The 21,642-nt window shown below is 38.4% G+C and overlaps 1 protein-coding gene across 6 annotated transcripts in view; it reads left to right on the forward strand.

Moving 5' to 3' along the window:
- The first annotated feature begins 15,521 nt into the window (after window positions 1-15,521).
- LNPK (lunapark, ER junction formation factor) overlaps window positions 15,522-21,642 on the forward strand; it is a 57,637-nt gene continuing 51,516 nt past the window's right edge. For 3 of the 6 annotated variants that reach the window (XR_013930222.1, XM_080400508.1, XM_080400509.1), the window contains exons 1-3: window positions 15,522-15,623; window positions 19,439-19,520; window positions 20,779-20,823. Coding sequence is in view for 4 of the 6 variants with exons in the window: in XM_080400508.1 (XP_080256634.1) it covers window positions 19,494-19,520; window positions 20,779-20,823 (72 nt within the window). In the remaining 2 variants the exon portion in view is untranslated. The remainder of the gene's footprint in view (window positions 15,624-19,438; window positions 19,521-20,778; window positions 20,824-21,642) is intronic. The other 3 variants (XR_013930223.1, XM_080400506.1, XM_080400507.1) reach the window with 2 other exon arrangements.

Below are 21,642 nucleotides of genomic sequence, written 5' to 3' on the forward strand. Positions count from 1 at the left end.
GCAGAAGGCCTAGTGCAGCTTTATTGCATAGGAGCTCAGGCTGTTGACCATAATAGGAGTTCCAATTTATGGGCAAAAATGCTCTTAATGACACATAAGATTTCAACATACACATTTGCTTTTGATTAAACTCTGTAACACATTGGTACACCCATGTAGAACTGACATTTGTCTTTATGAATCTCATGTAAAATGACACTTTGAGTCATGCATAAGGAATTTACAAGAAGAACATGACAAAACAATGTCCTTTTTGTGAATAGAGCCTGTATTGTAAGCTTTTATTGCTTTACCAGTAATACATAATTAAATATGTCTACAAAGTCTGGCTTTGATCCTGGGGCTTTCTTCCCTGGGTCTAAGCTAGATACAGTTCCTGTATCCATAATACAACTGCATAGTAGGTAAAGGTTTATGTCCAGTCTGTACTTTTAAAATCAAGTTTCTTGTGAATTCATCGTTCTCTAAACATAATCTCAGAGAACAGTTTAAAGCTGCAATGACATTAGAATTTAAAGTCAAAAGGCCTAAAAAGAGACTAAGAGTGGAACATTATCACAGATGGACAGTAGCAGATGGGACACAGTTGCTAAAAGGCAGGTGTGTACCATGGAGCATGCTCCTGCACAGCCAGGCTGAGCTACTTATACAGAACCACCAAACCAGCCTTGTTCCAGGGGCTCCTCCACTGACGCAAGAGAAGTTCATCCCCAGTGAGGTTATGGAAAAGTTGAACAGGGGAAAAATAATTTGGAATTCAGTAGAAACAGAATGGAAGATTAATAAAACAAAATAAATAATTGTTCATGAATCTTCATCCCTTCCATATCATTGCTTTGCCAAATTCTTTTTAGACTGAAATATTATTAACAGCTGACACCTGTTTTGGTTTTGGCTTGTCCTGAACAATCTCTCAACTGAGAAATTCTATGAGGCAAATTAGAACAATTAGAACAACTTAGGGCAACTAACTCCATCTTTCCACAGTAAGAAGTGGTCTGATTTTCAGAAGTGCTCAGCATCTGGAATTCCTTCATAAAACTTCTGAAGGTAATAAACATCCATTTATTTTCTTGACAAAATTTAGTCTCCAGTGCCTCTATTATATTTTGCTTCATAATATTTACTTTCCAAGGCTGATTGATTATAACTATTTGATCCAGACTTCTTGAGCAATTAATGTCACTTAGAAAATTTTCAGGTATCTGTGTATGAAACCTGATGTTCTCACATACACTGGCTGCAGGTATTTCACAATATTTACTTCAAATTCCCTGTTTTGCAAACATTCCTAGTAGCACAGTCAATCAAGAGAGCAAACAGAAGAAAGGATGTGAATGCTTCCAAGGAGAATTTGTCCAATATTGGAACATCTGTAAAATCTCCCTCCTGTCCCATATTTTCAGGGCTGCAGTGTCTTCTGACCTTAGAGACAGCCAAACTGAATGGCAAGGTGGGGAATAGTAAAGGCGATGGCAGTGAAACTGAGTGAGAAAGACATTTGTGTCACACATGTGGAAACAGAGACATTTCTGTATCATTGTACAGGTTGTTTTTCTAGGTTGGTGGGATCGGTGGGAAGAACCAGAGGTTGGGGAATTCAGAAACACCATCATAGGCAAAATGCTGAGTGTTCATAGCCTGCTTTTTCTTCTGGGAAGAGTCTGAGTGCTCTTAAGGAGGATTTCAGACTCCTTAGAGCAGCAGCCTTCTTGCAGAGAACCTTTACCAGCATGGCCTATTTGTACTACAGGAAATTCAAGAGTGTTTGATGAAGTTAGTTAAAATTTCATTTGGTTTTATGCTCAGGGTTCAATGTTCAGTTTATATTCCATGTTCAGGCTGGTTTCTAATTTCCTCTGGAGAGACAACCCACAGCACCAGCTCTACTGCTCTACGGCAAAAGCTGGAGCCTAAAATGGTGCTGAAGGCTAAGCTTGCTGGGAACCTGATAGCAGAAGAGGAAATAAAAATGAACAACTGAAAATTATTTCATGACTCCAGGAAAACACCTGAATTTGCACAGTTACAGGCATCAAACTGTCTGCATATGAGTTTTAATCTTCAAGTACTACAAATAGTCTGTACAGCTAAGGTTTCCAGCACCTCTTAGAAGACCTCATTGTCCATTGTCCCTGATATTCAGACTTACCCTGTTCACACCAAATGCGTGTATATTTGCCTTTGACTAATGTATGAAAATTTTTGTACCAGAAGTTAAGCTATTACATTGATGAAAAACATGTTGTTTCCCCCAAAGTATTAAAATAAACCCCCAATCTTAAAGCTTCTTTTTTGGATGAACAACTTAAGGCTAGCAGAGGAGTTGTCCTTAGGTTAAGGATGCAATTTTTTCCAATTTGTCCAATAAATAAGTCTCTTATTTCACACATCTTGAGTGGCAATGTGTGAGGGCTTAGTAAATACATTGTCTAAAGATCTATCTGCAGTGAATATGCTCCACCTCCTCATGGCAGATGTGCTCACTGCATTGCATCTATACATTTTTAAAGGGGGCTTGAATATACTTTTCCCTTTCATTGCAATTGTCTGTAGCTGTAACAGTGAATCATGTGGATCTGGGCCACGGGATTGAGACCTGGGAAAATGTTTCTCTTGAATTCCCAAGTTCCCAGTCTCTGTGCAGACAGTATGGGACAGAAAGTATGAGGACATGGGAATGCCTATGGAGGACCTTGTGTGTGAGAGGGAAAGTTTCAAGTAGGATTGTTTGTGATGCCAAGAAGTTTGAGTTAAAAAATAATAATATCTGAAATCTGAATATTTTCTTTCAAATGGTTGTCCTGATAACCTATTAAATTATAATGTTTGAATTTTGACTTTTACTGGTTTTCCTTTCCATCTACATCAGATCTGCTAAGTATAGCCAGAGCAACCTACTATTGCACATAGTGCTCTCCCGACTGTATTTCTGTGCTTGTTCTGTATTTACATTCTTCTTATTTGTGCTTTATTGGATTTGCAGTGTTTTTAACTTTGTTAAACCCTCAAAATAGGGGTCTTCTATTTATCACTCTTTTTACTTAATGAACAAAATCCCTTATGTTGCTGATATAATAGGAAAACAACAACTTACAATCTTTTGACATTACAAGATAAGTGGAAAAAGCCATGTGATCACTCTATTTTTAATAGAGTTTTTTATATAGTTTCTTAATTATCTAATTTCCGGAGCAACCAGATTGTTTGTATGTTGCAATACCACCCTTTTTTCAGTGTGTAGCTTCCTCTTCCAACATTTTACTTTAGGTTTACTCATCCCGGACACAAAATATGTTGATCTCTGATTCTCTCTTTTAATCCTTCCAGTACCTATTATATTGATAAATTTGTCAATCCACGTGAAAACTGTGGCAGTCTGCAGATCTGGCACTTCTTCTGCTAGGTATTTTCCAGAGACCAAGGGATGCTGAGTGACACTTGCCCCCCTCCTTCACTTTATCTGGAAAACTGTCTGCCTCTGTGGTCACATTTCTTCCTTGGAGTTTAGGCACCATTGACAACAAGTACTTTTTCTTTATCTTCTTCTGCACCAAAGCTATTACAGGACTTTTTTTATTTCATAGACTTTGGAGTTTCTCATAACTCTTGGTTCTCAGGTTTTGTGTGAAGGAGGCTGAATCCTGGAAGTTATCAGTGAATTTAGGGCTGACTTCTAATGTGTTTATAGGTGATCATCTATTCCCATTACTTTTAATTAAAGCTAGGTTTACTTTTCTCAATATCTTACCATATTATGTTCATACAATGGCTGTGAAAAAAAATATGTGATAGGCTAAAGTTTGCCTGGGAACAGGAAAAGCAATACACTATTCAACTGAGAGACGTATTATGTAGTGAAAAGTACAAGATTTAATACTAGGGCTATAAAAGAAGCTGCACATAAAATTGTCTCCTTCATAGAAATATGAGTCTACAAGCAGACTGTGTGACATCTTAACATTAGCAACTGAAGTACATGTACAAAACATGAAAGCTAAATGGTCTACACTTCCAGAAAGACCATGGTTTTCTCAGAGGACAGAGGACATTTTTTATTGCACTAATAGCTGGCCCTTAAAATTAAGGAGAGTTTAAGAAATATGGAGCAAAAGCTGAACTAGGTATTTCTGTAGAAATATTTATTTTATAAAGATTGCAAACATACCTGTGATTTATCCTAGATAACTCACACTGGAACTAATAGTTAAGCCTTGATCTGATATTTTTTGATAGAAAAAAAGAAATCTTCAACTTAATTTGAGTTTGGGTGTTTCAAAGCGGGTATTTGCAAACTCAGAAAAAAAGACCTTTTCATTAATCCATCATTTTGGAAACAGTCACACTAACCCACAACCACATACAAATACAAAAATCCTAATGGGACTATTTTCTTACTAAGCCTGTAATAGTTTACATTCACCTAATGGCCTGGGGTTATAAGCAAACTACTCAATTAGAGAATTTAGGCTGGTTGCCCACATATTTTAGAGCAAATTATCCCTTCACAAATGCAGAACCCCCTATATAAAATGCCTAAACAGTATTTCCTGTTAAAAAAAGCAAAAATACTATTCCCTAAATTCCCACCTTAAGCCTACTAAGTATTTCTCTTTACGCTAGTGTAGCCATTTTATGGAGAAATATTTAGTTTTGCCTCACATGCCTCAATCTAGACACTTTTGCTGGAATGTTTTTAACCTTCCAAGCAGCTAAAAAATGCTAAAGCAACTTCTTTTTTTAAAATTTTTCATTGGAGTAAGATTTTTAAAAGTAATTTCTCAGTCTCCTTACTGGTGATACTAAAACACAGAGGTCTTCTGAGGGCCTGGCATTTTGAAGCTTCAAGGATAACAGACCTTCCTCTTCTAAGGATATTCTGGATTCTGAGTTATCTTCAAGCACTTACTATTATTTCTACTGCTTCTCTCATTTAAAAGAGGTTGATACTTTCAACCTGTAAACACCCATTAAAAGTTCCTCACTCTATTATGCTGAGCTGCTGTTCTTAATTGTATGCAGCTGGGTGGATCATTGAATTCTCATTTCAAAGACAAAGATTTAAAAAATACAATGAACCAGGTATCAACTCCTCATAACACATCCACTTCTGAAATGGAGATGTGTGGTTTTGTCTGTGTACTGGGGATGAATGTCTCCCTTGTAGTGTCTGACCACAGCAGGATGAGTCCAGCTCAGGCCCAAAGTGGGTGATCAGTGTCATAGGCCTGATGGCACTGCTGTGGTTTTGGGGCTGTGGATGGAGAGGTTCCCACCTCTGTTCCTCTCATTCTGCTGTCTGATTTTATGTCTGTGAAATGGCTTTCTGGGAGATGAAATATGAGCTGAAGGAACTGTCGGTTTGTGGATCTTTAAGTAGACAAGACACAGACCCTTTTGGAAATGAAAATATTTTACATATGTGCCACGAGGGCTGTCACAATTACGAGCATCAGTGAAGTGCCCTTTATCTTGTTTGAGACCTGAAGTAAAGACTGAAGTGTTAGCTCTTACCCCAGGGTGTTTTTTGTAAACTTATGAAGGCTTTTTACATTATTTCAGTCAAGACAGAAGCCTTGTCCTCTAGCACAGAGCTTGTAGATCACTTCACACACAATTCTGCTGAAGTCAAAGAGCTGGTTGTGTTCATCTGAAGACAGATTTTAGCTCAAAATTTGAAAATTTATGCAATGTTATCTAAGTTAATAACTGGAAAGCCTTTCAATAAAGCAAAGAGATAGTGAGGAAAAATTTGAATGCCCAAGGAAGACTTTAGAGAAGATGAGCCTACCATTTTTTTACATGCTTAACATTTTCAGTTCTAACTGCCTCCCTCAATGCTTTATGTAGTCTACTCAACCTTTAAAGTCCGAATCTGTGGGATTTCTCCACTATGGTACCCAACACAAGCTGTCACTTTGGAAGGCAGGGGTGTTATAAAATTAGATGAACAATCTCCTGCACCAATGCACAGCTCAGATAATACAGCAGTAATGATAAATAAAAAAACATACCCTGTCTTGCAACTTTGCAAAAATTGTGAAGGGCAAGAGTAGAAAGAATACATTAAAATTGCCAAGTAGTTAAGGAGATTTGTGTGACAATTACCAGAGGGAATCAGGTCTCAGTCCTGCATTACATGTGGACCTCTACAACTGTGTAGAACCCTGATAAAGTTTTGGGGAAGCATGCAGCTAAAATATCCCACTTGAACTCTGATGAAGGATTAGGGTCTAATTTCTTGCAAGGCTCAAAGAATAAAGAAGGTGTAAATTAAAAATTAAGGGAAGCACATGTTAAAGAACAGGATATTATGTCTTTGTAATAAAAACAGCTAAGCATAATGTGAAAAGGCAAAGAACTATTTCAGATATATACCAACTAATTTAACAAACATGTCAATGCATATACTTTTGAAAGCAATGATGAGGAAATGTCTTCAGGAGAGCTTTAAAATCAGCAGACTGCAGGTGGCTATTCCATGAGCAGGCTGTTCCTGCTCTTGGGTAAATCAACAGCAGTTCTACCAGTAGGAAATCATATACTCAAGAAAATTCTTAACATCGCCAGAAAAACAAAAGGCAAATATTCTTCATTTTCTCAAATGTGTTCATTAAGCAGGATTTCTTCTATTGAGATAGAATTTCCTTATTAAAAGATATGGTCAATTACTTGCAAAGCTAAGAATAATATCAAAGGAATATGCAAGTATTTAAAGATTCAGGATCAGACCAGAAATTCTGGAGCAAACTGGGTAAAAACAAAATGCCCAATCTCTCTGTGTGATAGAATTTGATTAAGGTTTATTGGCCTTTTACTACAATTTCCAATTTGACAGGCTCTACTAAAGCTAAAATTGAATCTCATATACAAAGCTTATGTGGTTATGTTTGTTATTAGCATTGTCTTCCCCAGAGATATTTGGATTTTGTTTAACTGAAAAATAAACAAGTTAAATGCCGAATTGCCTGGCTAAGACAGTTATATGATGTGGTCTTTTCCTTTCATTATAAAGATTGTGAGTTTTGGGATACATGTTTAGGAGTTTGTGGTTACTTTACTTTAAATCTAATACCATGGACTTACAATGTTTTTGTTCAATGTTCTGCTCTTTTCATATAAAGTTCTGTGTCCTGGCCAATTTATGGCCAGACTTATCCAATAAACAAGTTTGTAGGAATGCATTTATAGATTGTTAGAAATATGTGCGGTGCCTGCTCTTTTCTCAGCAATAATGTAATGATTTATTTTTACTGTTAATTTTTAGTTATATTACAACAAAAAGGGAAAATACTTTACATACATCAGAAGTTATTCTGAAAAACAGAAAAAACCAGAAGATGCATAGGTCAAGATTAAAAAAATACCTAACAAATATGGATGGATTCCTCTGCTCTTGACATTTTAAAAAGACTTGAGCCAAGCTCAAGTAATTTTAAAAAGACTTGATTTTCAAAGATTAAACAGCTAGTACTTTCTGAAAATCAGATCCCTTGCAGTATCTCAACCTTTCTGAAAGTTTTTTTCATAAATCAAAGAGTAAGCAAACAAGTCAAACAGGAAAGCTTATGATTTGTCAATACATGTAGTAGATAGGTTTAGTTTAGTATGTTACGGAAAGGGAGATGGATATTTGCACAGCGGAAGCTTCCAGGAATCCCAGGACCCAATCTGCTAGCCATGAGTCATTCAAGCATAAAACAGAGCACCAAACCGTTTACAACTTAAATATAGGAAAAGAAACAAAAGGCAGATGGACCATCAATAAGACAACACTGTTCTATTAGCAATGTGCCAAACTGCTGTTTTTCATTGGTCTTCTCAGTGCACTATGGTCTTAGGACTTCTGTGAAAATGAAGGGAGGTTGTGATGTTTTGAAGGACAAATTACAAGACAGCTAAAAAAATGAGAGTAAGTAAGTTTTCATTGTATATTAGGTTAAGACATTTGGGATTAGCATCCACCTGTTTTAAAGTGAAGATAATTAAAAGAATGTGTAAAACTACTATCCTTCATAAAGACCTTAAGTCACTGACAAATATAATAGTACTTCTGCTTTTCTGGCATGAACAAACTGATCTAGTACCGATAAATGTATATTACTTAATAAAATAACCCAGACCTAACAAAAATATGTATTTTCCCCTAAAGCAAAACTCCTAGACTTCACTACATGCTATTTCTATTTCCTGGTAACCTCCTTTAGTCTCAACAGGACTCAGTTTGATGTGCTGCTTGTGCTGAAAACCGAGCCTTTTCTAATGCATTTAATTCTGGTTTATTTTACCTAAAGAACTGAAGTTTTATTTCAGATTTTTCTCTTCCCCCACATCTCTCTGCACTTTACATTTGACTCATTATATCTTTATCATTGGCCTTACTTTCCACTCCTTGATTCTGGGTCCATTGGTCAGTGGAACATGGAGAGTACCCCAAAACTGTGCAATAAAACCCCAACTCATTGCTCCAAAATGCCAGTTTCTGAATGTGTTTTTAAAATTCAAGACATTAATTCTATCTACACACCTCTGTGTAGGCTTGGAATGACTTTGAATCCTATCATTTGAAGTCATCAGATGATTACAGTAAAGTTCTGCTTTTTGTTCATCTTCTATATATATTTAATGAAATAGCTTCATTTTAAGAAAGTGAGTATATTTTGACATCCGTCTAACACAATTAATTCAAGCTCTTTTTATTAGTATTACATACTACTAGAAAATCATGATGCCTGGGAGTTTTGCATGTGAAGGGACTGTAAAGTCAGATCTTAAATTATCTAAACTTGAAGCAATAATAGCTGTAGTAAAGGGTACTCAGTAACTGAAATAAGTTCTAAAATTCTGAATGCTTTCAAATTTCATGTTCTTTGAAAAGTTATTTGAAAATCACATGTGCAAAAAGATTAACACAGGTTATACCATTAAACATGAACACAAAGCAACTGTTCATTGTTCTTCAGCTTGCAAGATATATATTTGCTTTCAAGGGGAGCTCTAATATTTGTCATCTTTAAATGAAATCACAGATACTTTTACATGTGGGTTTTATTATATGAATTGGTTTATAAGCCTGCTATTTAACATGATTATATGAATTACAAACTGTGATTTTATTTCTTTTATAATCTCTTTAGAGCTTGCCATTATTTTTACATGTCTATGTCTGGCATTATGCACCTTTGAAATTGTGCCAGAAATATTTATTGTCCTATTTCTGGCATTCTGGGACTCTGTGGTTCCGTTTGGTTTCCAACCAGAACAAAGCTTATTAGCAGACCCAGTTCTTGGTACTTTGCGGAAAACAATTTTATATGTAAATTTAATACTTCACTGAAGTAAGCTCTTGTAACAATCAGGAGTATGTATGAAATGCATTTACTGTAGGTAAGGTTCTACCTATCATTTTGAGCAGTTATCAAAAGCAAAACATATGTACTAATTAGAACTTTCCTTCTCATTGCCTGTCTCCTCCAGCTTGACTAATAAGAAAGCACTCAAATGCAGTCAGGTTGAATAGAAACGGGATACCATTTCCGCACTTGTCTGTGCTTTGCACACACACGCAGTGCCCCAGAAGGAAGGCTCGCTGCAGTAAGAACAGCACATTCTCATTCACCCCTTGAATCACATTTACTTGGTTCCAATTCCCATTATTTTTAATCAAGTAAAAATCCTCTTAAGGTCAACAGGAGTTTCATTCAAATTACTTCATAATTTGGCCCTTATTTTGTTGGGTTAGTTCTCACTTTGCCCAGTAGGCACAACCATATTAAAAAGGCTATTGGAAAGTATTCTTTATTTTATTTAGCTTGAAGGAAATAGATGTTAATAAAATTTAAGGATGTACTTATGTGTGTATTAGAGGAGGAATCCTGTTGAATTGGAACCCTGGTTTGTTTAAAGAGCAAACTGCTCCAGGAAGCAAAAATAATATAGCTTACAGGTATTAGTACAGCTCAACTACTTTCACTGAGAATAATCATGCTTTCATTTGGAGACTAGGGAAAATTGATTTAGTATGTTTTTTTACAGAACATTGAGTTATTGTTTATACAGTAATTTTTCTAACTATAAACATATATTATTCATTATAACCATTAAAGAGTCAAAAGCTTGAAATCATGCCCATCAGGGAAAAGAATGTACTTACGTGTGTATAATAACTGCTTCTAAAACTTCGTACATGATTTGAAGCATAACTTATCTCAAATAGAGCCAAACTATCCTTCTGCTTCTCATGTGACAATTTTACACTAGGCTGCTTCTGTTTGTTCATGAGATCTTAATGATCAAATAAACATGCATTTCAGTGTTTTATAAGAAATCACTTTCCCAATTCATTATGCCACAAAAATAATCTGAAGTTTAACTATGTTCCTAAACGTACTGTCAGAGATTTATAGTACTCAAACGAAGATGAGACTGCCATTCCTGCTTTAAATTTGATGCTCTTTCAGGTATGGAAAAGTTCGGACTCTAAGGTATCAACCAAGAGGTTTAAAATACTAAGATTTTTTTTTAATGTAAAGCTTTTAAAAGTTTACATTTTTGCCACAGAGCAATAATCAGCAAAATAATAACAGTAATAACAATAGTAACTATTGTAGTAGTAACAGCCATAGTTAATATAGCAACAGTGACAGCAATAGCAATAGGAAGTAAAAGTAATAATAGTGTTAGTAATAATGATAGTAATTATTATTATTAATCAAAAGCAAAGGTCTTAATCACAAGAAGAATACTTTATGGAATGCAAAAGTTGATCTTGGCTTCTTCTGATGATTGTATGCAATTGTTGAAAAGATTTTTATATGAACTTGAAATGCTATCTTTTGACCTGGTGGATTATATATTTCTTTCCAAGGTAATAATTTATCAGGAAGAGTCAGATGCAAAGGACTTCATTGAAGTGCTGAAGTATTCAAATGCCCTACATTATAGAATACCAAAAAGCTCAGGGAATTAGAGGCAACTGTAAGAATACAGACATCTGACACTCCAAATATTACAGTTGGATCAGAACATCAGAAGCAGCATATACTATTACATATTAAAATAAAAATTTAAAATAAAATAAAAGCTATGATATCTTTCTCAGTGCTCTTATTGCGGAATGCATTTCTAAAGCACATATGTCACTGGAGTCACCCTACTTCGGGAGCACCACCTTTTTTGTATGGTCTGAAATGATTCAAATGTCACAAATTAAATACAATTTACTTGGTTAATCCATTTTTAAGCCTTTCTTGCAACTTCCAGTTTATATCTGCCTCATGGCTTCAAGCCTCAACTCTTTCTAGCTCACCAATTCCCTCTACGAAAGCTCTACCAGTCCCTTGTAATCTGAAAAATTTTCTCTAGCTGTTTTCCCAGTCCCAGTCCTAATTGAAACCTGCAAGAAAACAAGCCAAGAAAATAGTCTGGAGTCATTGCAATTGGTAATGTCAGTTAAGAGTGAAAGTGCAGATGTGATGTAACTTTTACTATAGATATGCCCACACAAGGAAGTTATTAATTACATATGTATTTTCTTGCATTTGTAAAAAATAACATGTTCTTATATTACTTTATCAAATATATTATAAACTTTTTTTTAAACCAAAGCTGAATTACACAGGACATTCAAAAACCTGTGTTAATTACTAAGTATTTATCATTTACATGCACTCATTCTGTTCAAGATGTAGAGGACACAACGTCCAGGCCTCAAGCTACATGATCCATTGTTGACTTGATTCAGTTCTGGCTTATGCTAACACCTCTGGCTGCAGTATGTTCAGCTAAGGATGGGATGTAAGGATGCTGCAGCAACCAAAATGCTGCCACCAACTCCATTTCACCAGTGGTGGTAGAGTAGCTTTGCAGGTGGAAAGCAGAGCAGTAGCAAGGAGTGCCTGGACTGTGTCCCTAACCGCTCACTCTTGCTTTAATCACTGAGGTGCCCACAGGGCTTGAGGAAGTGGCCTGAAGCAAAGCTGTGCTCTTGAGGAATCCCCTGTGGCGTACAGCAGTGAGCATAGAATGGCTAACTGAAACAGAGTAACTGGGGCACAGTACCCCAGTTTTAGTCTGAGCAATGCAGCAATCAGCAGCACCTAATTTGCAAACTGCACTGACTAACAGAACGGTGAAATAACTGGTGAGATAGCGGCACACAGAGACCATAATCAATATTGGTATGGGCAGTGGATTTTGTGATCTTAAAGCTATCTACATACCTTCATTTGCTGCAATCACATCTCCACGTGCAATGTAAACAATGGTTCTGCTTCAGCATCACAAATTTCCTAGCATCTAAATGAGTTAAACTACATAGCCTCGCTAGCCAGAGAAGTCCATAAGGGTGTACTTTAAGACAATGCTGAACATACTTTGGAAGGCTAAATAAAAACCGTCAAGTAAACACAAATTAGCAACACTCAGCTTTTCTTAACCAGACAGCATTTTCCTAAGGATGTATAGACCATGTATTTATTTAGAAAAATAAACTGGATTAGTAGGCTACATATATTGCTAACATATATGAGTGTTACGAATATTACCATGGAAAGCTCTTGTTGCAGGCAAAACAGTCTTAGGGTGTGAGACCAAAACCATTTTAAAAGAAGTTTATTACTGATTGTTCAGCATTCTGCATATAAAGGGACTGAAACTGCTAAGTGCTGTCCATGATGCTGGGAAAAATTCTGAAGTTGTACTCTGCTGTTAGAGTCGTTATGCAGAATTGGGTTAAACACCAATCCCACTGATAATGAAGGATTCCAAAGGGAATTTATTTAAGAGTTTTAAACACTCTGTAGGGGGCAGTTTTGAACCAGATTAATGAAAATTTTAAGCTGATTGATTCAAAGTTATGGTTTTATACTCAGTTTTATTATTCTCACCAGCTACATGGGCATAATTTCTTCTTTTAGGTAGATCTTGGCTCTGAAGCAAACAGGTAGCTGCATGCCATTATACAATATCACATGGTTGAGAGAATTACCTGCATGTAAAGTTCAATATTGGTAGCTAAAAATACTTTTAAAAAACTACTAGTTAGATAGATCCATAATTGTATAGCAGTGATTAGAACTTCATGGAGGAGGCCTGCATAAAAACCAGTTCTGCATCAAGGTCTAAGAACAGAAGCAGAGTCTGGGATTTCCCTCACAATTCTGGTTCAGCCCTGAACTGGACTTTTTTTTTTTTTTTTCCAATTGACAAGTCAATTTGCAGTGACTTGAAAATGTTTAAGACAAATCTGGAAAAAAAAGGGGAGAAGCTTCTTGGAGACACCAGTATTTGCTGCAGCATTTTAAAAAGCCTTTAAATATGATCTCGTCATTATTTAGGTTTATTTTAAGTGGATACTATGTTACACTGAAAAAAGATGTTAGTACACTTAGATGTGTTAACTTAAAAAGTAAGATTTACATCAGCTTCTCTCCAGCAACATACTACCTTGAAGTATCAAAACCAGGAGTGGACTATAGCTGTATTTCATCTTGAAACTAAAAAGGAAGACATCCTCTCAGCAGAGGGATAGTCATTGCTACAAGGATTTAAGTAGATGTGGCTCTAGAGTGCAAGCTGAAGAGGAGAGGGTCAGTCACTGAGTTTTTTTCCACTTTGAAAGGAAGGAACAGTCTAGGTCTCAATGAGGGCAATAAAGCTGTAGATGTAGGTGACCTCTGCAATCAACAGCAGAGCATTTCTAGCATAGTCAGTAGCTCTGCATTGACTGACATTATTTTGCTTTGAATGAACTTACTTGAAGCCCATTCTCTAGACCACAATTTGCAGCTGAAGTTTTAATTAGCTGATACTGTAGCTAGCTAATAATGTACTGCAGCAAGATTCACCCTGAACACTGGCAGAAGCTAAAAGGATTAATTTCCCTATGTCAAAATCAAGCATGAATGCCTGGCAGATAGTAGGATTCAGAAGTTCTACTACTTGAAACTGATTGCGTTGCCTGGAAATGTGGTGGGATACCTTGTTTGTCCTTCCCTAAAAGCCCGGCCTATTTTGTTTGGATTTGAATTCTTTTTGAAATGGATGTATGGTGTCTGGCTGGAATGGAGTTGATATTCTTCCTAGCAGTCCATATGCTACTGTGGTTTGGATTCTGTGGCTAAAACAGCACTGATAACACAGCAACATTTTGGCTGCTGCTGAACAGTACTTGCAGTGTCAGGCTGTTCTCTTTTTCCTGCTCTGCACCCTTAGTGAGTGGGCAGGGAGTGGGTAAGAAGCTGGGAGGGTAAACAGCCAGGACAGCAGACTCAAATTGGCTAAAGGGATATTCCATACCATACAATATCATGCTCAGCAATAAAACTGACATAGCAGAATAAGGAGGCGGGGGGGTTTGTCTTCCAGGGTAAACAATTGCTTGAAGACTGGCTAGGCATTGGTCTGCTTGTGGGAGGTGAGTTATTTCCCTTGCATCACTTATTTCCTTTCCTTCCCTTACTAAACTCTCTTTTAACCCAACCCACAAGCTTTCTTACTTTTGCTCTTCCTAGTCTCTTCCCCCCATCCCCCTGAGGGGGAGTGAGCAGGAGGTTGGGTGGGTGTTTACCTGCTGGCCACGGTCAATCCACCAGGACTGGAAAACCCCCCAGCGTTTACAGGCTGTGTTATCATGGTCAGGGTCAGCTGCAGGTACACAGCTTCTGCATTGGAATTTCTACTTCAGAGCTATTTGAAGGACTTTCTTCCACATCTGTGTATGTGCTCCCAGTTGTGTAGCTGTAGCGGTACAATTTCTGAGCAGTGGACTGAAGGCAGTGTGTGAGAAACACAGTGCAAACAGAGCAAGAATTCTTTGTTCCTCAGTCCTCTTGACATGGGACAAGTGATGATATATGTCAGCCAGGAAGTAGTGCCACCTACACAAACTGATAAATGTAGAGAAGCAAAAGAAAGGACACTGCTATTACAAAAATGTAAATTAAAGAAATACAGAACGCTGCTTCTCTTCTGAGTAAGCTCAACGGCTGCCCACTGCGGTGAAGGCAGACAGTGAGAGCAGTTGTCTTCTGTGACCCTGAGGTACTGCCTGCGCCTGTCATGAAATGAACACATCCAGCATAGGTTTTTTGTCAGCACCTGCTTCACTGGTAGAGGCTAAACATAAATGTGCCAAGAACCTTCGACAAACTTTCACACGCCAGTTCGATCCTCACGTTCTCAGGTTTTAGTGTCAAAACACTCTTCTGTAAACCAGTACCAGGAAAAGCCGCTGGAGGACGGGGTCGGCCTCCTCAGCCCCGCCCGCAGTGGCGAGACGGGACCGCGGTGGCGGCGGAACGGCAGTGACCGCCCACTTCGACTTGGCTCAGCATAGCCACCCAGAATACCGTGCCGCGGCCCATGATGCGCCGGGCTGCAAGACATGGCCGGAAACTGCTACACGGGCCGGGCCTGACCGACTGACCGCCCGCCGAACCTCGACCGCCACCCGCCGCCTCACACAGCGGCCCGGCCACGCCCTCGTTCCAGCGCGCCCCGCGGCAGCGAGGTGGTGATTGGCTGTCAGGGCCGCGCGGGGCCTGATGGGAGCGGCGCCCAGGCAGCTACGCCCCTCCTTCGGCGGGCGGCGGCGGCGGGATGCACGGCCCGGCCCGCGGCAGGTACGTGCTGTCGGCGGGGGCGGGGAGCGGCCCGGCCCGGCCCCGAGCGGCTCCGCAGTTGGGGGACTGGCGCTGCCCGGGCCTCGGCTTGGGGGCCGCAGCGGAGCAGGGCAGGCGGGTGGGTGGGCGGCCGGTGCCCCCGCTCTCTCCCGCCTCTCCGCGGGCGGCCGGGCCGCTGCTGGGGAGCGGGGTGGTGGCGAGCCGGGGCGCAGCTTCGGGTGAGGAGCCCGCCGGTGTGGGGAGGGGCGGCGGAGCCGATCGGTTTTCTCAGCTGGCCGGAAAGACAGGCGCTGGGCGCCGCCGGTGAGCCCTGCCGCCGGCCTTCGGGCCGCTCCCCGGGCCGCTGGCGGCCGTTCTCGCAGGCTTCAAATGAGGCGCCTGGCCCACCTGCTCCTTGCTCCGTCGCTTGGGAGTCTCGGGGGGGGGGGAACAACTAAATTGGCCTTGTTAAGGAAGGCTTTGCAAAGCATCGGAGCCCTGTAGGATGCTTCCGGACAGAAGCAGCTGAAAATCAATATGGATTTTCATATTTCATTCTCAAAATGGATAAAGTTCAGTAACGTGTTCCGACTAATAGGTTCTAGGCAGGTTGGCAGTAAGTGCTGGGTGATGCTCCAGGGTTTGCTTTGCTGGCTTCTGTGTCCACTGGGCTCGTAGCTGGAGAAGCGTGTAGTCAGTGTGGAAGTTTCTGAGGTCAGTAAATTGTGGGAGAACACGAATCTTTGGTGGAAACTTTGTGAGCAGGACTGGAGATTCGATTTGGAGCTTGTGTTCTTTGTAATTGTAATCTGAAAATATTTATATAAAACGAAGTTTGCTAAGTTTACAAAAAACCTCATGTAAAGAATGTTCCCTTTTCCTTCAGGAGAAAGGGCTACATGTCTGTGTGCAAAGGCGTGATTTCAAGTTTCTAACTTTCTTCTCTTATGACTTGTGTTGATGTTATACAGTCTGGAATTTCAGCATGTCAGTTATTAAAATTTATTTTGGAGACTGATTTTTTTTTTTTTGAGAGCTTTTCGTCTTAAGCCATCAACAACAAGCTTGAAGAAATTTGAGACTGACCTGATAAAAGTGTAATGAGATCATCAAACTATTTTCTCCCATCTGGATGAATAGGTTGCTGGATGACTTCTGTAATTGTGCATGATTCATCCCACTTTCAAAAGTGGAACTTTTTCTGCTCTGGTACTCTTATTGTGGCACTCTTGCTTTGCTTTTTCCTAATTGAATTGCATGGTTTTGGGGTAGAGGAGATACTATCAGAAAATTTTTTTTTGAGAGGCAGGTAATAAAATTGGTAATAGTGTTTTCTTAAACATCTGCATTAAGTGTTTCTTAATATTTCTGTGGTCTGTTTTAAGCCTAGGGCTAGGAAATGTTGCAGCTGTCATGTATTAAATCAGTGATAATGTTTGTGGAAACAAGTCCAATTGCAGCCATGCTTTGGGAGTGGAAAGGACAGCTCAATGCTAAAGAAATGCAGTGTTCAGAAGGAAAAAGTGCTGAGCAATGATTTGGTGGTTAGAGCACGGGAAGGAAGGAGACTTGTGGAAGTCTTCTTTCTATGAACAGTAGGATAGTAGAGGTAGCTATGTGGAGTGGCAGGTGAGGAGGAACCAGGGGAGTTTGAAGCAGCTGAAGACAATTTTGAGTTTTCATATCAGAAAGAAGAGAAGGAAAGAAAACATCTGAGGTACTCCATAGAAACCATAGAAAATTCTCCATCTCCCAGCTAAGGATTTCATGACTAAACTGTAAATGTGACTCTTATTAAGGGACTGGGGCCATACCTCTTTGGGGAAGGGTTTTGGTAGTGTTACTGACTTGCAAAGCAGCATATGTAAAGGCTGTCAGCATCATAGTTCATGTAAAATTATGTGCACGGTGACACTTGTCAAACCTGTTTCTCTTCCATGTATCTGCCAGATATTTTAAAAAACATATGTAGAGGTAGCAGTGAATGTGTTATTTACAAAGGTCTGTGTCACCAATGGCTCACAGGTAACCTATGCCCAAAAGATCTTCTAACACTTCTACTGCAGAGGTTCTCAAACCGTGGCCTGAAGGAAAATGGCGCACACAAATGCCGCGTGAGCATCTCCTTGTCTCTGTGTGTCCACAGCTGAGAGCTACTGTTGCTCCTGACAACAGTGGCAGTGATAAGAAAACAAACTAGATTTGGAACCTTGTGCTAAGTTTACAAACTTCTTGATTGGCTATTTAACATAGCTTTCATATTGTTTTGCAATAAAGGTGCTATCTGTATCTGTAGAAATATTTGCAAAGAAAGTATCTGCTCAGATCTGCTGCAATACCTGTCATGCAGAAACTTGCCTGTAACTGCAAAGTGAACAATTGCATAAAATTCTTAGTGTTAGATTGAGTGTTTGAAAAATAAATATTGCTGCTGTTTTATTGAGGTGAGTTGCTATATAGTAGTGATTATTTTGAGAATTTACTTGAATCCAAGGGGTAATTGTGCTTTTTCTGTGGCTCACCTCTTTGTGCCAGTGATTTGGCAGGAGCAGGGCTAATCTGTCCATCTGTTCTAGCTTGGTTTTGGCAGCATTTCAAATTCGGATTTCCTTATCTTTAAGGATTGTTTTTTGAAATCATAGGCCCTGTAGTTCTGGATTCTGAAGTCCTTGATATTCTTAAAGGGTGAAGAGATTACTGTATTACGGTAGCATTCATGCTACTGAGCGGTGTGTATCCTACATTATATTAATTTGTTCTGACAGCCTCAGACAACTTGGAGGCAAATTTGGATTGAAATGATGTTTCTTTATCTTATTTTTTGGCCAAAGGTAACTTAATAAGATAATAATCACTTACATTTCTGCCTAACTGGATCGGTGCTTTGTTTTAGTAAGCCTTGCTGTTTCATTCCAGAGTTAAAAAGGTTTGATCCCTAGTTGAGATTCAGCAGTAGTTTACTGTTGGGGTTGCTATGAACTGATCACTTTTTCATTCACTGGGTAAAAAATTGTAAATTAAGTGACTGGAGAGAAATTCTGCCATCCTAAGGTTCAAAGTCAGTTGATTTCAACTACGTGCTGGTGGAGAGCTGCTACACTTTTGATTCCAGAACCAACACCTGAATTGTCAAATTAGTGCTGTTCCAGGTTTGTCTAGGGTGAGCTGTGCAGTGTTTGCACCTTTGGAATTGCTTTAGGGCCATTTGACGTGCTGGTGACTGTATTGTGTATTGTGTGCAGGGGAGACCTGCCAGTGTAGTGCTTTCCTAGAGCAAGTGGAATCTCTTTGAAAATGATTATTTGAACTTAAAATTGATCATACAGAGGAAGAACAGTAGTGTTATTCAATATGTTCTTGTTGATGAGAGCATGAAAAGGAAGTATATTTGTTGGAGATGAACTTTCTTACAAATAGGATATTAATGCTGAATGACTAGTGTGACAACTGAAAAGGGATGTTAAGAGATGCTTATGAGCAGCAGAGGAAATAATTGGAAAACAGTTTATTGAATAATCCTGCTTAAGTTTTTAAGTTTTTAGAATTGTTTTTCTGCTGGAGAATTTTGGTGACTTTAGTGTAATTTTGTGTTTCTATTTTTGAGGACTCTGGTTAAATATTTCCAAAGTAAAAATAAGTTTGGCTGCAGCAAGGCTGATCAGCTGACTTAGGAGATGGCCTATGAAATAGAAGACTGCATTTTAAAATAACACATTGGTAGATAACTAGGCAGTGGCTTTATGCGATGCTTTTGTTCCTTTAAATATTGGAATAAATTTGTGCATCTTGGACTATGCTGTTAGATCACTCCTAAGCACTTAATGCTTCACTTCTAGCTGTGAATTCTTGTAGAAGATTGATAGCTTTGCCAACATTTGTCCACAAAAGAAGATGGGTGGATTACTTTCAAGATGGAGGGTAAGTAAAATCATGTAGCAGTATAATAATCTTTAGTTTGGAAGATGGGAGTACATGGGACATGTTTCTTAATGCCTGTTGGCTGACTGTTAATACCGAATGTTAGTGCTGAACTTTTCCCATTAATGTGTCACTTAAAGTCCAGTAGTGAGATACAGTGACCAAAAATATTATCTGCCAGATCCCTAAACTGTGAAAATGTGTAGCTGTCCTTTATTTCCTTTGCAATACCAGGGCTGGGACTGGTTTGGTTAACAACTTACAGAAATGTTTTAACTCTTTCTGTAAATCTGAAGAGTTTTTTGGTGCTTCATTGGGATAGATACAGCAGCATCGTGACTTGAAAGATTGATGGCTGTTTCAGGTCAAAATGGATACATTCAGAATATCATTCTGCATCTGTGTTAACAAATATTTTGGTAGCTGTGTATATCTATGCAAGTCTTCCTAACTGCTTTTATTGGCTTGTGTATTATTGAATGGTGTAGTGAGTTTGAGGAAGAGGCATGAGGTTTTTAACTACTCTTCTGGCAGGTGCAAGTTGTTAGTCTGGGTTTGCCTTTGCATATTATCAATTGATTTCAGAGCCTTTTGTACAAAACTCCTTTAAAGGCAAAAGTTTAGATGAAATTCCGTTTCATGTAATAGAAAGAAACTCGCTTTCATGATCATGCGATGTGGGCTATGGTTTTTGAATTTGTGGCCTGAAGGATGGGGGAAGATAATGGCTTTATAGTTCTCAGAACTAAGGAAAGATTCCTAGAAGGTGAATTCCAAGTTGCTTCTAAGGGGAATTTTACTAGAGATGATAATGCTTATTTGCAGTTGCTTATAATTTATTTAGAGCATGTCTCTTTGTGCGGAATTAACAGTCATAAAAAGTGTAATATATGGGAAGCCCTAACCTGAGAATTTATCTTTGTTTTGCCTATTCTCTCTACTTATCAACTCTCTCCTTGTTTTACTTCCCACCCACACATCCATTATGGCTGTACATGCATTATAGGTTTTAATCTCTTGTGGTGCAGGAGAGGAGCCTTCAGTTAATAACAATACCAACTGTAAAACAGTGATTCATTACAGTACCTTCTATTTGTCACTATTAAAGTAGGAAAGCTTCTTAGCTTTATGTAAAATAGATAATACATTAATCTGTTAAGAATATATCTGTGTTAGGAAGCTGTTAATGTACAGTAATCCTCAAAATACTGACTTTTTTTTTTAGTGAGATTAACATCTTTGTTCTTTCTCTTGTAAGCAGGCAAAGCCTTCCACTGTAGAAGTATTAGAGAAAATTGATAAGGTAGGTATTTGCTTTTTGGTGTGTTGTTTGCTTTTTGTTTAGAAATACGCATTTTTTGCTGGCTTTGTATTTCTTTCACATTAGGTAAAACACTGTCATGGAATTTAAAATTATTTTGGTAAGTATTCAAGTTGGATGTACTACAGATTTTGAGTTTCAGATGGACTACTACCTTTTTTCTCCTTAGTCATTTAACAAAAGAACCATAATGTATAACAGATTGTGAGAAACTACAGTTTAAATATTTAGAGAGTCTGAAATGAGAATGAATGTGAAGTTGGCTTGATTACACAATTTAATTATAACTAATGGTTAAACTCCTGTGTAATGGAAAATGTCACTAACGCAAAGTTCCATTCATCAGGCTCATTAGAAAAGCTTCAGTGTATGGTCTTAAGTGTAAGAGTTGTAACTGTAGTAGTAGTAAATAAGGTCAGGGGCAGAGTAACTGAATAGACGGTTCAGTAATCAATTGTGATTTTTAGCTAGCATTTGTGACAGATGTCTGTACTCTATGGGGAAATTAACTGTTTTGAAATATGCTGTTGATATTTTTTGTTTTCCTCTTAATGAAAGTGTGAGTATTCCTGTTGTCACTTGAAATGCAGTCAAAATGGTAACATAACAGAGCATTGCTTGATCACTTATTAATATGTCAAAAAGCAACATTCAGATGTCCAAGTTTTCACTCTTGATGTGAGGAGGGTACTGAAATGAAAGCATGTGAAATGACAGAGAGATTTCAGCAATTTGTTAGTAGAAAAGTATTAAATGAATTTATTAAATATTAATAGAAAAGTATTAACAGCATTTGAAATT

Source organism: Falco punctatus, assembly GCF_963210335.1.
Source record: "Falco punctatus genome assembly, chromosome: 8".
Lineage (NCBI taxonomy): Eukaryota > Metazoa > Chordata > Aves > Falconiformes > Falconidae > Falco > Falco punctatus.